At 35.3% G+C, this 18,791-nt stretch overlaps 1 protein-coding gene across 1 annotated transcript; it reads right to left on the bottom strand.

The window, feature by feature from the left end:
- Positions 1–12,759: 12,759 nt before the first annotated feature.
- On the bottom strand, positions 12,760–16,285 carry LOC133779558 (methyl jasmonate esterase 1-like). Its single transcript, XM_062219509.1, has 3 exons — positions 15,763–16,285; positions 13,271–13,402; positions 12,760–13,145 (listed from the first exon to the last, which is right to left on the bottom strand). The coding sequence occupies exons 1-3, from the start codon at positions 16,210–16,212 to the stop codon at positions 12,858–12,860; spliced, it is 870 nt and encodes a 289-aa protein (XP_062075493.1). The 5' UTR covers positions 16,213–16,285; the 3' UTR covers positions 12,760–12,857.
- Between the last annotated feature and the right edge of the window lie 2,506 nt (positions 16,286–18,791).

The raw sequence follows: 18,791 nt of genomic DNA, 5'->3' as shown, positions 1-18,791 counted from the left end.
ATATTAAAAAAATTACTACTATACTACAATAACACATAATGAAATATATAAAATATTACAAAAATATATATAAAAATTTAAACGGGACCCTGTTGAGGCGGGGAGTGATATTCCCGCTCCCGCCCAATTTAACGTTCGGGGATAAAAAATGATCTCCATCCCCACTTCGTTCCCTATTTAGACGGGAATTTCCCAGAAAATGCGCATCACTACTTAAGTTGCTTAAAGACAGCAATAGAAACCTTACACGTGTAATTTTATGACCCATATATGTGCTCCTTGTACACATCAAAAACATTTTCTTAACTATATTATATAAAGATTATTAGCGTAGTTATCTAGCAAAGTCATTCTTATCTTAGCTTTTTAATAAATAGGCTCTTGAATTTATTATAACAATTATAGTATTATTATTTTTATAAAGATGGTATGCGTGTTAATTGAAGAAAAATTAAGAGCTATATTTTAAATTTATGATAAATTGTGAGGGTAAAATTATATATATTTACAAATTTAAAAAAATACGAAATTAATTATTATTATTTATAAATTCAATAAATACAGCTATATTAAAAACCCCATATATATATATATATAAACATGGCTTGAGGTAGTGCCAAATTTGCTTTGCTAGAGTAGACCCGTTGACTTTTTTTCAGTGTTAGAATTTGAATAAATAACCACTACTATAAACCAAATCTAATTTGTTGACATACTCTTTCATTTCTTTTTCAAAGAAGAGCTAAAACATAAAGTTTGATATTCCCACAAAAATAACACCTCGAAATGATCTAAATAGAATCAAACTAGTCAACTTTTTTTTATTAGCAAAAAATTAAAAACAAAAACAAAAACAAATACGATATTTTAGAATTTCTAATAAAGATAATTAAAATAGCATTCTAATTATAAAATTAAAAGGCACAAATAATATATTCCTTTAATTAATAATTTAATCCGGGGAATAAAGAGGGGAGAAATCGCGTTCCTAACTCAAGACAATATTGGTAACATTATGTATAATAATATTACTAATTTATTAATTTTTAAGCAATAAAATTTTAAAAATTAAGGGCACGTTTGGCATGCCGTATAAGGAGATCGTATTATATTAAATAAGTAGAAAATATGTTTTGAATGAATTGTGTATTATATTAATTATTACAATCACAAATTTTAATGCAATATCATATGTATTATTCAATACATAAAATTTAGTATGTATTAGCTTGTATTGTAATATTTTTTGAATGGTTTGGGGACGGAGTCGGAGACAGGGCCAGAGCCGGGGTCTGGAGTTAGGGTTGGGGGTCTAGGTCCGGGGCCATAAGTCTGGGTCCGGTACACTGGGTTGGGGCCGGGGTCAGGGTTGAGTTCGAGGGCTTGGGTCGGGGCTAAGGTCGTGGTTTGGGTTGAGGTCGAGGGCCAGGGCCGAGGGTCGGGGTAGTATCACATATGATATCATTTTAAATTATATTTATTTTGTTTAGTTTTAATTAATACAAAATAATTCAATTGCGTATTAACATAATATAATTTAATGCAACATTTTAATATAGATGAATACCAAATATAGTGTTGTATAAAAATATATTATATAATACAATACGGCGTACCAAACATGACCTGAATCATGTGATTTTAAACATGTACACATTAATCCTAACACAATAAAACTTTGACACATCATTTATAATATATATATATATATATATATTTGTAAGCTAGGTTATAATATTTTTAAGTATAAAGTAAAGTTCCTGACAAATTAAAAAAAAAAAGTATAAAGTAAAGCTATGTTTAGAGCTTGCTTAGATTTTGGTAGGGACAGAATAAACTAAAGAATAGGAGAAGAAAGAAAAAGGTCTGGACAAGGGGGACGAATAATTTTTTATTTTTGTTTAGAAAAGTTTAGTGTGGGAAAAAATGAGTAGGAAAGAAATAAATTCTCATTCAAAAATAAAATAAAATAATTTATGCCTATATAATTTATATACTAGTTATTTTTTAAAAAATAAAATAAAATATTTCTACTATAAAATATAGTACATTTTTGCGTTTAAGATCCGAAAAATCGTGAAAAAAAACTAAAAAAAATTGCCAAAAAAAAATATCATGTCCAGATCTATTCGAAATGCATAAATTAATGTCTTAATTAAACTTTTAGTGGGTTAAGTTTTAAATCATCAAAAAACTATCATAAGGTATTTTTTTTAGTCTCCATGGATAATTTAAGAGAAAAGACAAAAGAGACAAGAATAAAAACGGAGAAGGGTGTCGAAGTTGTAGATGTTTTTTTTTATAGAAATTTGGTGGTGACGATGGTGTGGTGGTGGTTGTCATGGCTCTCCCAAGTGAAAGAGAGAGTGAACCAAGAGTGAGATGGTGACGAGAGAAGATAGAGGGAGAGGGAGAGGGAGACTAAAAAAATAGAAAGATATTTTTAGAAACAAAGCAAATAATAGCATTATTTTGTAATGTTAGAATAAGATGGTACTTTTTGGATTTAAGAGTCCACAATATGAATGAAAACTTAAATTTCTCAATAACTATCATTAGAAATCTATTAGAAGACCATAGTGGACACTAGGATTTTGTTTACTGGTTCCATTACACATCACTTTCTTAACCTGTAACCAAGACAATTGTCGGCTAAAGCTCAGTAAGTAAAGTAATGCATGCAATGGAATATATCCGCTCTACATAATATGCATAATTCTATAATTTTTCTCTAATATTCTCCTTATCATCTTTGGGCCCTCTTATCTCGTGCACACTGTTTGATCAGGTCAAAGCCTGCAGGTCTTGCTTATAATTTATAAAATAAAATCTCATGGGTTCTCCTCCGACTAGCCATCATCACCGAGGGGCTCATTACTAAACCTTATTCAATCGTTGCCCCATCGGGCTCAAGACTATAAGGCGGCCACACTCTATGGTGTCATATAACATATCTAATGTGGAGGAAAAAACTAAAACTTATAATTAGTTCACTTGAACCTAACCCACACTAATTGGTTGGCATATTGAGCCTAACTCTAGGCTTACATATAATCTCACCTTCTCGAAACAGTGGCACCTCTTAACATATTATTCTTACCTTAATAAAATCTCGTCTTTAGCTTTACATAATACATTTTAAGACATATCACAATTTTTTTATCATAATCGCATGCATGGTCTCATATCATATACTATAAATATAACTCTATATGCCATGTGTTATCCTTGTTTTCCACCCGTGACACGTAGCGTGACCCAATGGGTCTGTGGGCCCTCTTAAGAGGTCCGGGCCCATCCTGAGCCCAATGAACGAGGAAGGAGAAAACCTTGACAACCCTAACACTATCAAGCCCAACAACATTCAATGGGCGCAAGCAAAATGAAGGAACCGGGACTGAGAGGCAGGCCCAACTCATCTCCCTGGCCACAACCAACCTACATCATTCGAGATGCTAATTAAGGTGGCAGAGTAATTGTTCACTAGAGACGAACCTTATCAATAATCCAAGGGAGATCTTAAGTGTTATGGTGTCCACCTTGACAAATCAACCCGGGTCCTGGTGAATGAACCAGGACTCTGGTAAATGAACCGAGACATTAGTAAACGAACCCAGACCAGACGTCCGGATAGGGCAAGCCTAGTTTTCCCCGATGCTGGCCAGTCCATGCTCACGTACAATGGCAGCTGCAAGGCTTGGCCACGCCTAAGCCGGCCTAATGGGCCCAAATTAACAACATCTAATTATGTTACATTCTTTGTATTATGGCTCCATTAGAGAGGAAATTGGAATTACATCCTTATTGGGCCCGGATTAGTCCGACCCAAGGTGCACGAGTGCCTATAAATAGGGTCAGTTGTGCACTGTAGCAGGGATCTCGAAATTTCTCTTGTAAGCAAAATGCTACTGAACTTATAGAAAACTCCATTGTCAAAACTCTCTAAAGCCTAATACTAGTGACTCGTGGACTAAGGCTCATTAACGTCCCAACCACGTAAAAACTGTGATTGTTCATTTCTTATTCTCTCTTTTCAACCCTTACTCTACAATATATTTATAGTTTCTGAAAAACTCGGTAAACATTTTGGTGCTTTCATTGAGAGTTGAAGGAAGCTTGAATCAATCTCGATCATCTATGAAAAATGGTGAACACCAGGCATGTCGTGTTTAATCCTGAGAACCATTGCCCAATCAATTATTTCCTTAAGACCAACCTGAGGATACGCCTTATCAGGGGCCTTTGCCCGACGACTCCCAGAACTTCAGGGATGGGGGTGACTACGACGAAGCCTATTACGAGGAAGATGAAGGGGAATATGAAGATCACGAGGCCGGAAACCCCATTGATCTTGACGAGAAGGATATGGATCCTGAATAGGAGGATCCAAAAGTGGTTCGTCTGAGACAACAGGTCTTAGTTCAAGAAAGGAGAATAACTATAACGACCCAAATTTCCTAATAAGGTTTAGGACCTTGATTAGGAGGCCGGGAGGGCCATAATTGATTTATTGTATTATTATATCATTATATGCATGATTGTGTGGGTCATATTATTATATGATGATAAAGGCATGCATGGGACTATATACTCTGTTGTGAGGGTATTATGGTAATTTGGCTCATTGAGAGCGTAATTGTGTATTTGTGTGTATATTGGTAGGCTAATGTTGAGACCACATTATTATGTGGATATATATTGTGATCTGTGACTCGAGACAATCCTAGTGAGCAAAGTGGCGAAAAGTCATGGCGGGGATTTATACCTGGCTCGGGGTGAGCTTAGGGGTATAAATGGGAATTTAGTGAATATACTGGAGTCTATTATGACATTGAGGAATAATATTGATAAATAATTAGGTATCGGGAATTAAGCGAGAAATATTAGAGACACTCGAGGAATTAGCGGGAATTGGGTAAAATGACTAAAATGCCCTTAAGTGGATTAAAGGGTTTAGACTTAATGGGGAGGGCATACTAGTCATTTAGCTTACAGAAGTTAAATAATACCAGGGCTTTATGTTAGTGGGATTTGTAGAATATTGGAGAAGTCTGAAAAAGAAAGAAAAAGAAGGGAAAACAGAGAGGGTTCTCTAAGTCGGTTTATGTTTTCTTCACCAATTTCTTGAGGATTTCTGGAGTAAAACTCAGAGGGAAGTTAGTCCAATTAAGCCACAAGGTTACTGAGCAAAGGTTGAGGATTTGGCAAGGGTTTAGCAGGATTAGGCCATCACTTGAGGTAAGGTTCTGTAATCTCTTCAGTTGCTAGTTTGGTTTTGTTTCTGGTTTTTAAGCTATGGTACTTAAGTTGAATTGGATGGAACTTTAGGAATTCAGGCTTAAGACTGAGGAGAGGCAAGCCAAGAAGGTTTAGAGACAGGTTGTGGTCGAAATTCTATCAAAGGTATAAAGCCTAAACTCTAACTTTGTTGTTCAGCTGGTTTTGACTGAGTTTTAGAGCTTAGGAGTGGCTATGGTGAATTCTGAGGTTGTGGATGCATGTGCTTAAGTTCTAGATGTTTGGGGTGCTTGGGATGAGTGGAGTATGGTCATGAGGTTGTTTTTGAGTTTGGGAAAAAGTTGGAAGAGTTTTGGTTCGAGTTGGTTTGAGAAAAATCGCAGAAGAGAAAAATGGTGCTGGGCTGTCTGTGACTAGCGCTACAGCACTAGCCTTTGGGCGCTGTAGCGCTAGGCCATAATGCTGAGGGGACTTTGGCTTCTGTCTGTAGCGCTGTAGCGCCCTCCCAAGAGCGCTGTAGCGCTACCCTGCTTTCTGAAGGGGATTTTTGGGTTGTTTGCAAGGGTTTTTGACCTAGGGTTTGGGGTTTGGTTCCACCACCTTGTTTGGTGGAACTAGGACTTCCCGGGGGCTCGGGATTGGCCCCGGGGCTAGGTTTTAAACTTGGGGATTTATAATGACTTTGGCCATGATCGTGATTAGGTAAGCGTTAGGGCTCGAGTGGGATCGTGCTGAAGGAGTCGAGGGATCAAAGCTAGTGAATTGAAAGGTAAGAAAGCTGCACCTGATTATGTGGTTAGGTTGGGACTAAGTGTTCCCTATGCTTGTATGCATTGTTATGTGAATGTGATTAACCATGTGAACACGATGGGACTAAGAGCTCCCTCCACTTGTATATCATGTCGTGGGATGGTGTTATTATGCCATGGGACATGCGATTACCGGCCTAAGGGTGTCGGAATCAATATTTGCGCACTGGGGCGCGGCTCGGCCACTGGTAGCTGAGGCAGCTTATTTATCACTGAGCTCGGTTAAGCTGGCCGGAGTCAGTGAGTATTACACTGGGGGCGGCCCTAATGAGCCGAAGACAGTGTGTTAAATAGAGGGTGCGACTAAGGGCGCCAACCCTGAACGCTATTTGATGGATATGACAATCTATTGGTTATGAATGTGAATATTGTGTTATGAATATAGTTGGTTGACTGTTTGGATGACAAACTGTTATTACTGATTGGATAAATGTTATGAAATATCGAATTCTTAGTTGAGCATTGTGAAATATTAGATAAGTGTTGCTGATCTTGCTATGTTACTATGCTTTCTTGCTGGGCCTTGGCTCACGGGTGCTACGTGGTGCAGGTAAAGGCAAGGATAGGCTGAATCAACCATGAGTTGGAGAGCTATGGGGGCGAGGTGTACATCGTCAGCTGCTCGGCCGCCACGGTCGAGAAATTGTACAGGAACGGAAACCTAAAATGTATATTTTTCCATTAGAGTGGCTTGAACTATTTGTAACTTCTAGAATTTGTTGTAACTAAGACACCTAAACCTTGTTTTGAGTCTCCATGTATTAAACTGTCATTTTTAATGAAAATAGCCTGTTTGTGACCAAAATCTTTTTATTCTTACTCTGATAATGGTATAGAGTTTACACTTTGTCTGAATGACTTGGCTAGCAAGTCTTGCACTATTTTAAACACACAGTGTAACGGTCTTGGTTATCCAGGGCGTTACAACTTGGTATCAGAGCCGTCTGGGTTTATGGGTTCCTGAAGATTAGCTGGACATGTACACTCGCCGCTAAAGACAAGCTCGACTCAGGGGTTTGTAGTGAATACATGAAGTTGTGTGCGTAAGTGTTTGAATAAAATATGAGTGTATTAATTGGTATGATTAATATGGAGCATGAGATACTGATAGGGCCTGGCCCTTGACTGCTGTTTGATGATAGTAAGGCATGCTGATTGGTATCAATTTCGCGTGTGGATGAATATATGGATGATGATGATATATGGATTGCAAGTATTATATTTTTAAATTGAACTTGTATGCTATACCTGTTTATTGGCATGGAAGGCATAATAGGTATGAACACATCTAGTGATAAAGAAATTTGATAATTTATGTATCATATGGGTGTTTGATATGCTTTATGTGTGTTTGATTGTTATGATTATTTGGATCTGGCCTTGAGATGGTTTTGGGTATAAACGTCAGGGCTGAGAAGTTTAGTCGGCGAAGACAAATTAATTCAGGGTGTATGTATTGAGAATGGTCAATCAGATTCAACTTTGGTTTTGGTAAGGATAGAAGATGACAATTGGGGGTTGGAATCCTCCACCTGCCCTTGAGGTTCGCAGCAGATGTTTGCTGATATATGAGTCAGGCCGTGAGGTTTGATAGAATGGATTGGATGGATTAAAAAGGCAAGTTACTGAGGAGGAACAGACAAAAATTATTGAATGGAAGTGTTATCCTCTAGTTTCGAGGAGGGTTTGGGTTTGTTCAGGGATCAATTAATGAATGGGTGTGGCTAATCCCGTTCTTAGTGATATGAGAAGGATAAATTGGGACAGAGTAGCCGTACTAGGCATTTGTGGTAAAAGAATGTCGAAAGTGGCAAGATAGCGGTAGTATATATTGTTGAGTTTGATGGGTTGGTCGATCCACTTTGGGTTAAGGTAGCCGGAGATGATCGGTCATTTGTGAGTTAAACTCTGAGATGGTTGTCTGTGTTCGGGTAGTAGAGAGAGGGCCTCATTATCTAAGATGAAGGGAATACCGGTGATGATATTTTCGTTCGTGGAAATTTAGTAAGTGTGGTTACTCAGTGGTCGGCAGGATGAGAACCTTTGGTGGTTTTATGGCTCCTGGTTTGGAAAGGGAAGATTGGGATATTTTACTCATTTAGAGCCCAGGGTTAGTTCCTCGGAAGTGGCCAGTGGATTGGGTAGCTTTTGCTCAGGTTGGAAAAAAAACTGGAAGGACTTGGTGCTTAGTGTCAATTAGGAAGGATTCAGACGAGTATTTGCTGGGGGAAGTTAATGTGTTACATAAGGGACAACCCTGGACAGTCATGAGCATCTCTTGAGGTATATTGATTAGACTGAATGGAAATTAAATTGATTAGTAGGGATGCAGATGAGAATGCAGCTTTTGGGCACGGTTTGGAGCTTGGGTATGGAAGGATTTGGTATCAGGGACGCTATGAGGAATGATATTAGGTTGGCTTAAGGAATTATGGAGTCACCTGAAAAAGGATGCGACTTACATGTGAATTGGGCAGAATATTGTGTCGTGGGACTCGTGGGTATTGCCTGTTCCAAAAACTGGGGCTAACCCATGTCAATTCCCTAAGAAAGAATGGATAAATCCTGTCCCAGGAAGGGATCATCCGAACGATCCGTAGGGGAAGCGCTCACAGGGTACTATGCCTTGGAACGTCCCTAGATGGGATGATCAGGGACGACAGTTTTATCCAAGTGCCTCGGTGAATAAGGATCACAGAGACTGTAAACACAGGGAAGAGCCGAACCAATTAGTTCAGAAGACGATACTTCCCAAGTAAACTTGCGTGACAGCATCAACGCTCGAAAGGAGCAGGCTCGCAAGGAAAAGTATCACCCTCGAGGAGTTCAGTGATTAACATTAATGACCCCAACCTCTATAAATAAGGCTGGGGTATCTCTTTGTAAATGTTTCAAATTTTTAGAGAGAGAAACTCTATAACTAAGTGCAATATATATGCTGTCTGAGAACCACCATTGAAGCTTGCTCAAACAAGCTTCAAGCTCACTAAATACCAGAGACTCATTGACTAGGGTTTTTTTATAGCCTGAACCACGTAAAACCCTTGTGTTCTTTTACATTATTTTCTTTAAACTCTCATATTACTTTGTTAGCGAAAAAGGCAATCATCATACTTATATTTATCTTGAGGATATATACCAACATGTTGTCATGAGTTGTACATAAATTAGAAACAAGCTACAATTGGCTAGCTAAGGCTTATAACTATTTGATAGGTAGATTCATTAATCACTTTAATTACTTAATGTAAGTGCAACTACCTACTACCCAGGGACCATTACAGTGTGTATTTTAAATAGTGCTAAACTCGCTAAATGAGTCATTTATCCATAATCATGTAGCTAAACGTGATTAACAATTTAGGGTTAAATAATTTGGTCCAAGATACAAACGTTTCATTAAAACGTTTACTGTATACATGGGATCCCAAAATACATTTAAAAGGTTAGTTACAATAAAAGAGTTACAACCTACCGACCTAAGAGGCAAAATATGGATTGACCCTAGTTCCTCTTTAAACCCTCAGTCGTGGTGGTCGAGAAACCGCATATTTACATATCGTCACCTAAGCTCTCCAACTCAAGGATGGTACAACTCTCTTTTCCCTTTACCTACACTACATAGCACTCGTGAGCCGAGGCTCAGGAAGAAAACTTAAACATGCTCATAAGCAGTTAATAACATGTTACCAAATCATAATAAGCATGCCTAGCAGTAATAACCCTACCCATACATGCATATAGGTACAAATAAATGATTATGGAATCATTCTGGGGCTTGTAGCCCTAATCAAATGACCATATAATCAACCTGGGGTCCTTTGCCCTGAATAGATGACCATAGAGTCAACCTGGGGTCCTTTGCCTTGTCCTCTGAGTAACCAGCTTTCGAGCTGATCTAGCGTACTCGACGCTAAGTTTTCTCCGACCAATAGATCGGTCAAGCATATAATGTGCTCCTGGTTAGGCTAAATCATATGGACCAGTGCTTAGTTCGCTATCACCTTGCTTGACTAATAAGTCAATGCCTTACGACCAACATTCAGTGTGTTAATGTCGTCCTTAACTAATAAGTCAATGCTTTACGACCAGCATTCACTGTGCTAATGTCGTCCTTGACTAATAAGTCAATAGTTTACGACCAACACTCACCATGCTAACGCGGTCCTTGACTAATAAGTCAATGCTAGGATATGGGAGTAATAAGTCACTCGGGTGGCTTAGCCCTATCCTCTGTATAAGCATACCTGGCGCTGACCAGTACTCCACGTGCTAAGGTCGTTCTTGACTAATAAGTCAATGCTGGATATGGGACTAATAAGTCAACACGGATCCCTTAGTCCTATCCTCTGTTTAAGCGTATAATGTGCTGACCAGCACTCAACGTGCTAAGGTCGTTCTTGACTAATAAGTCAATGCTAGGATATGGGACTAATAATTCACCCCGGATCCCTTGGTCCTATCCTCTATTTAAGCGTACCTGGCGCATCTGGTTAGCCTAATCAAAACAACCAATGCTATTGCCGCCCTTGACTGATGAGTCAATGCTTTACGACCAGCGATGAGCGCTATTGTCGTCCTTGACTGATAAGTCAAGCCTTACTCCATAAGATAATGCAAACAAGCATATATCATATGTAAAATATCTAGATATAAAGCATTCATTATGCTTAATCAACAATCACAAGCATAATCATAATCATGCACATACTCAGGTGTTCATGCCCTATTCATGTTCAACAATTCGGAATCACAAGCATAATAATAATCATGCACATTTACAGAGACTCAAGCTCTGATCAATTCTATATTAAACATTCAGGCCATGACATAATCACATGTATCACATACTGGGTGTAGTATTCTTACCCTTGGTCAAGCACAGGTTAACAATAAACGACCCACGATCCCGATTCCAAGCCCCTAGTGATAACCTAGTAACAACCATAATATAGAATACCATCAATAACGAGTAAACACAAGCTTCTAGAACAAGTCCTAGCCTTCGGGACATTGAATCCTACCAAACCTAGTAGTAGGATTGATCTCAAGCCCTTAGGTTTAAGTTCCCATAACTAAAAACCCACGTTGGCCATTTTTTCCCTTTTGAGTCGCGACCCCAAACACTAGAGCCACAGCCCCACTCAAGTTAAGGGCCCAAAGCCCTCTATGACTGCACTAGCGTCGCGACGCTCCTAGCAGGCGCCGTGGCTCAAATAGCCCAGCAGCCCTGCTTCATCTTCTTCATCAAGCTTGAGCCGCGGCGCCCAAGAACGGGGTCGCAGCTCGTCCTCGAACCCAGCCATAAAACTCTGTTTTCTTCTTTTAAAAACCTTTCAAAATCCTATCCAAACTTATCCGGATCCCAAAAATAAAGTTCTTAAACATCTCAATGGCCCAAAACTATCAAAACCCAAGTCCCGAACAATTCAAAAACTCATCAAAGCATAGAATCCAAATTCAAAATTTAAGAAACTTTAGGAAACGGAAACTAAGAAATTCAAAGCTTAAATTACCTCTGATTATGTCGTTTCTCACTAAATCCTCCAGCTAACAAGCTTTTAACCTTCCCTAGAATCGTTATGACTCTAACCTTGCTTGAATCCAAGTCCTAAAACTCGAGTTTCCTTTAAAAATGCGAATGGGCGTTAAAAAGAGAATGCGAGAAAGAGAACGTAACTGAACGTTCTTTTTATGTTTCTGACAGGTTACTTTGAGCTTAAGTAACCTCGAGCAAATCCAAATGTTCGGGGTCCCAAAAACGTCCTCGGGGGCCAAATTGTCAAAATCCTCATAATTCCCTCCTGATCTCACTAACTCTCAATATATCATAAAATATTTATTCCCGTTAACCAATATCCCAGTAATGTACTAAATACCCAAAATACCCCTTGATTCCCACTGAGTCAAATATGTGTCCCGTTGTGACTTTCCCACTAGCTTGCTCCCTAGGATCGTCTCGTGCCGAGTAACCCAAATATATCCACATAATAATGTGGTCCCACACATATATCACATATATGCCAAATATACACATAAGAGGCCAAATTACAAAAATTATCATTTTAATCAGACATGGGCCCACATGCATATTTAATACACCTAAACATGCATATCAAGTCTTATTATAATATAACTCACATAATTATATAATGATAAACATATATATTACATAATCATATAATTTCCATAATTTTTCATCCTGGCCCCCTAATTAAGATCTTAAGTCTTATTAGGTAATTCTAGACGTTAGATAAAGAGTGATTGTATTGAGCAAGTATTTTAATTGTTTTGTCATAAATCTGTGTTTATTTTACAAGTCATTTTTATTATGTTGATGTGGATATAGGGAGGTACATGTCTTACTATATTTTTGTTTTTAGTTATATCATTTTAGAAAAGAAAAACAAAAGGTGTAAACTCTTTTGAAGCTCCATCCCCATATATCATCAACTGATACTTAAAGAGAGCTTAAACTGATTCTTGAGGAGAGCTCGAGATAAAGTTACATATATCCCATAAATGTAAGTCAAGAAAAATTTTGGTTGAAAAATGTAAAAATACATCGTGTTCTTTACTTTAGTTTACAAGCAATATTTCTTAAAGTTTAAATATTTGCAACATGCGTAAAAGAGTAACAAATCAAAGTACTAGTAATATTTTTTAAAAATTTGAATATTAGTAATATGTGCAACAGAGTAACAAATCAAACTTTTAGTAAGAATGTATAAACACTTTCACTTTATTTAGGCATATTAACAATAGTTGTGAAAGAAATCATTGTAGTACATTTATAATTGCATGAATGTATTAATAATATTTGTGTGCAATCTGTCCCAGGTAGGAAAAGAGCTCGAGTGGCCTAGAGAGCATAACCATATGATCTGTTCCATTGATGACCATCACTTCATGCGGTGGATTCCTCTCAATCATCCACCTCTGCAAACTCTCCTCGATCGCATGGTCTTGGTCGCACACGATAAAAACTCTTCTTACAGAGCCATACTTCTCTTTGGTCAGTTTTAGTTGTTTATTAAGCAATTCTTCATTGCTAAACATATCATAAGGTCTCAACAATGATAGACCAAGCACCAAATCCTGCTTATTGAACACATTAATATAGTTATTAATCGATATTATATATATAGTAGATTGTTAATTAACTTAATATTTGCAATTAATTAAATATAGGACAAATCAATTGTTTATGTATATATATGTACCTCTGGTGGAGAAAGCTGGTAAAAGTTTGATGCCAATAAATTTGGGCCGAAAAGTACAGCAGTAGGAGGATTATTTGGACCATTGCCATATATAAATGTCGAATCCATAGGAGAACCGTTTCCCTGTGTACTCTGTTTCTCAAAAGAAAAGATAGTATGGTATATGAATGATGAGTTGATTATGGTAAATATTATATCAACTTAAACATGATAAAACAGTGTTTGTATATCATAATATTAATATAAATATATATCATTTCAATATGTCTGAATAAAATATTTATATATTGTATCTTATTTTTACACCGTTTTTTCATATCATGGAAAATACTCTTCGATCAAATTAATATGATTACTAAAGTTCAAAGGGAAATTTGAGCTTTTATGCTTAATGAGTGGTTTTAAGTAAAAAAAAATGTATATTACGCATTTAAATTATTTTAAAAAAATATTAATTTTTTTGATAATACCCAAAATACACATCTCTTAATTTTTTCTCATCCCTTCCCCTTCTCTTTTCCCTCTCTCTCCCTCAACCCATTCCTCTCAACTCCCCCTCTAGAAAAAAATTCATGGGTAAGGTAAAATATCATTAAAATCAATGTAACGACAAGTATTCCTCACTTAGGACACTAAAATACTACATTTCGAACAGATCTGGGCATGATTTTTGAGTTTTTATTGCGATTTTTTTTAGATCTAAAACTTTGAAATCTGCAGAAAATTGACGTGGTTCGATGGTGTTCGATGCCAGCTCGATGGGCCTTCAAAATCAAGATTTTCATGAAAAAATCGATGTTGCTCGATGGAGGTTCGATGGTAGTTCAATGCGATTTTTGCAATATACGTAATTTTTTACTCGGGTGTCAGTTTGGGTGATTTTTTTTTATTTTGGGTATTTTTTTCAAGATCTACACGTTTGAGATGTGTATATACACATTTAGGAAATGTAAATCTTGAAAAAATGACAAATGCAAAACATACCTTATGTTCGAGATATGTTTTGGTATGTTTTCAAGTTCTAAACTTTGAAAATGTGTATGTGAACATCTAAAACGTGTAGATCTCAAAAACATACACAAAATAAAAAAAATCATCCCAAACAGACACCCGAGTGAAAAATTATGTTTATTACAAGAATTACATCGAGCAACCATCGAACCACCATCAAGCAACGTCGATTTTTTCATGAAAATATTGATTTTGAAGGCCCCATCGAGCTGGTTTTGAGCACCATTGAGCAACAATCGAGCAAAGTCAATTTTCTACATATTTCAGAGTTTCAGATCTGAAAAATAACTCAAAAATCATGCCCAACTCGATGGTTACTCGATGGTGTTCGATGCTACCTCGATGGGGCCTTCAAAATTAATATTTTCATGAAAAATCGACGTTGCTCGATGGTGGTTCGATGGTTGATCAATGGTGGTTCGATGGTTGATCGGTGGTGGTTCGATGGTTGCTCGATGGTAGTTCGATGCAATTCTTGTAAGAGACATAATTTTTCACTCAGGTGTCCGTTTGTGATGATTTTTTTTTTGGGTATTTTTTTAGATCTACACGGTTTAGATGTTCACATACACATTTTCAAAGTTTATAACTTGAAAACATACCAAAACATATCTTGAACATGAGGTATGTTTTGCATTTGTCATTTTTTTCAAGATTTATATTTCTCAAATGTGTATATACACATCTCCAACGTGTAGATCTTGAAAAAATACCCAAAATCAAAAACAAAATCACCTCAAACGAACACCAGAGTGAAAAATTACGTATTTTGTAAGAATCGCATCGAACACCATCGAACCACCATTGAGCAACATCGATTTTTTTCATGAAAATCTGGATTTTGAAGGTCCCATCGAGCTGACATCAAGCACCATCGAACCACGTCGATTTTCTGTAGATTTTAAAATTTCAGATTTGAAAAAAAATCGCAAAAAAAAACTAAAAAATCATGTCTAGATCTGTTCGAAATGTAGTATTTTAGTGTCCTAAGTAAGGAATAGTTGCTATTATATTGAGTTTTCTCATATTTTACCTTACTCGTGAATTTTTTTCTAAAAAGAGAGTTGAGAGGAATGGGTTGAAGGAGAGAGAGAAGAGAGAAGATGAAGTGAATGGAAAAATTATGGGAGGAGTATTTTGGGTATTGTCAAAAGAGTTGATATTTTTTTGAAATGATTAGAAGGTCTAGCATATTTTTTATTTTGGATAACTCATTAAGCATAAAAACTCAAATTTCTCAAATACAAATCATATGCATGGTAAAGTTTTTATTTTTAATTCCAGCTATTAAATTAACTTATTATTTCAATGACAATGTTTAACAAGTTGCAAGAAAATATAAAATAAAAGTCTAATAAACGAATTAATAATTTATTGTTATCATTGTTTGTAAGAAAATTAATTTTGACTACTCTTTAATTAATGTTAATTTTGATCTATCTATCAATGATTCCTTAATTATTAATAAAAAACATATTTACCTCTTGGGATATTTTTGAATAGCTGAGATTAGGACCAGGCATAAACGCTGTGACAAATACTGCAGCTGAAATCTTATGGGGAAAGGTCTCCATAGCAAGAGATATACTGAGTCCACCTAAACTATGGCCCACCAAGACGACCTTTTCCGCTGTGGCCGCCGCCGGCAAAGATGCCATGTAATTCATCAACGGCTTAGCGTAGTCAACCAATGAACCGTTGACTTGGCTAACTTGGATAGGATTGATTCCTGAGGCTGTAAGGTCCATAGTTGTGACATTATGACCCATGGATTGTAAGAGAGTAGCCACCTTGTACCAGCACCAAGCTCCATGGCCAGCCCCATGAACGAACACGAAATGACTATGTTTGGTGGTTGCATTAACGTTTGAGGTTGACAATGTTAGACTTACAATAATTAGAGAAACAACCAGTAGTATAACACCCTTCATGATTAGCTATCTATATGTTAATCTGCTCTGCATGTAACGTTTTCTAGTTCTATTATTTATAGATTTCGTTGGAGTGGAGTTCTAAACCTTCAAGTTCAACTACTACCTATATATATATATATACTAAATTAACAGTGATCAAAGAAAACTTGTCATCTGGCTACGCAAGTAGTCATAAAAAAATTTCGCCATGCATATATATATATTTACAATTAGCGAATAGTAAATATATATATAGTCTAGAAATTTTAGGGAAATACTTTCATTAAAAAATAGTTTGATATGATTTGACCCATGTCAAATTAAACGGTCGCCCTATAATAATAATATGATACGTCTACCACTACCTTATTGGTATGTCTTTAATTGTGTCGATATGCTTTCATTTGGTATGGGATTTGGTTGGGTGGGGATGAGAATGTTAAATTTTTTTTTTTTTTTATGATTTGGGGTTTTGTATTTTTAAGTGGGTCTATTTTTTGGCTTGATTTGATAATAATTTAACTTATTTTAACACTTGAGTTTTACATTCTCTTAATATAAATCTCCTCTAATTGTACTCCCACAAGCCCAAACCTCATATCAAACACCACCATAAGTTATCTTCTTAATGGCTAAGGTCCACCAATAAATTATACCTTAATCTTATCCTAATTTGGCTTAAAAATTATAAAATGAGTTTACTTTCTTCTTTTCTTATTATTATATAGAAATATGTCATTCATTATTTACCTTTTCTTTTCATTTTATTCTATCCCCATGGCCACCATATTTTGACTAAGATGTTACATGTTGTCTGACAAGAATTATGTGATTCAATCTAGTTGAATTATTAATGACTCAATATTCTTATACTTGTTGCACAATGTAGATCTCGTGCGATTTACTTTTTTTTCTTTTCATTTTGGTTCACTATTTGGATTAGTGTGGATCGAATGCCTATTAGACATATGGCTCATGATATCATAACAAGAATCATGAGACTCCATTTAAAAATCAATTAGTGATTAGTGGAGTTATCTATATTCTCATTAATGACTCAATACTCTTACACTTGTTGCATATGAGACAACATACTCCAATATTGTCTATCAAATTATAAAAAATATTTATTTAAAATCAATATTAGAATTTCAAATAAAAAATAATAGAATTATGTATTTAAAAAATAATTATTTTATTAGATTATGCAGAAAAGAATTAAAATAAAGTTTTTGAAATAATAATTTCTTATGCATTTATAATAAAAATTAAAAAATATATATTGAATTTTCAAAAATACAACTTTTAATTTATTTTGAAAATATTATGTATCCATAAAACACCTAGAATTCCGATGATATACATATTTATTTTATATAAACAAAATAAATATTTAAAAGTTTTTCTTGGTTTACTACAAAAAAAATATTTTTTAGTAGCGATCACAAATGGTCGCTAATAATGTCAATATCGGTAACGACAAAGTATATTTGCTGCTGATATTACATTTGATATTTTTTTAAAAGAAACTTATAATATTATTAGTTCTTTCCAAATGACACCGCCAAAGATAATAATGTATTGACCTTATTGTTTTTATTGAAAAAAAGGCAGCAATAGAAATGTTACACGTGTAATTCTATGACCCGTATATGCGTGCCTTGTACACATAAAAAACATTTTCTTGACTATAATATATAAAGATTATTAGCGTAGTTATCTAGCAAAGTTGTTCTCATCTTAGCTTTTTAATAAATAGGTTCTTGAATTTATTATAACAAGTATAGTATTATTATTTTTATAGCTATATTATAAATTTATGATATATTGAGAGGGTAAAATTATATATATTTACAAATTTAAAAAAAATACGAAATTAATTATTATTATTATTATTTATAAATTCAATAAATATAACTATATTAAAAACCCCATATATATAAACATGGCTTGAGGTAGTGCCAAATTTGCTTTGCTAGAGTAGACCCGTTGACTTTTTTCAGTGTTAGAATTTGAATAAATAACTACTACTACAACAACCAAATCTAATTTGTTCACACACTCTTTCATTTCTTTTTCAAAGAAGAGCTAAAACATAAAGTTAGATATTCCAACAAAAATCACACCTCCAAATGATCTAAATAGAATCAAACTATTATTAATTTATTCCTATCTCAAGACAATATTGGTAACGTTATGTATAATAATATTATTAATTTATATGCTTTGCTAGAGTGGACCCGTTGACTTTTTTTCAGTATTAGAATTTGAATAAAGGGTTTATATTTTTTTGGACCCTGTGTTTTTTCTTATTACCTGTTTAGACTCTGTGTTTTGACAAATTACTTTTTGGACCCTATGTTTTGTAAAATAGTTAAAATAGAATCCTAAACTCAATTTTGATGAAGAAAAAATTGAATATAACAACACAGTTTTTAAGCAGAATAATTTTATTTTTGTTCTGAATTGTTAGTTTGGTAAATTATTTGTGATTTTAGTTGAAAAAACATTGACCAAAATCAGATTTAGGACTCTATTTTAACAATTTTACAAAACATAGGGTCCAAAAAATAATTTGTCAAAACACAGAGTCCAAA

Source organism: Humulus lupulus, chromosome 1 (genome assembly GCF_963169125.1).
Source record: "Humulus lupulus chromosome 1, drHumLupu1.1, whole genome shotgun sequence".
NCBI lineage: Eukaryota > Viridiplantae > Streptophyta > Magnoliopsida > Rosales > Cannabaceae > Humulus > Humulus lupulus.
This window is presented reverse-complemented; position numbering and strand designations above follow the sequence as displayed.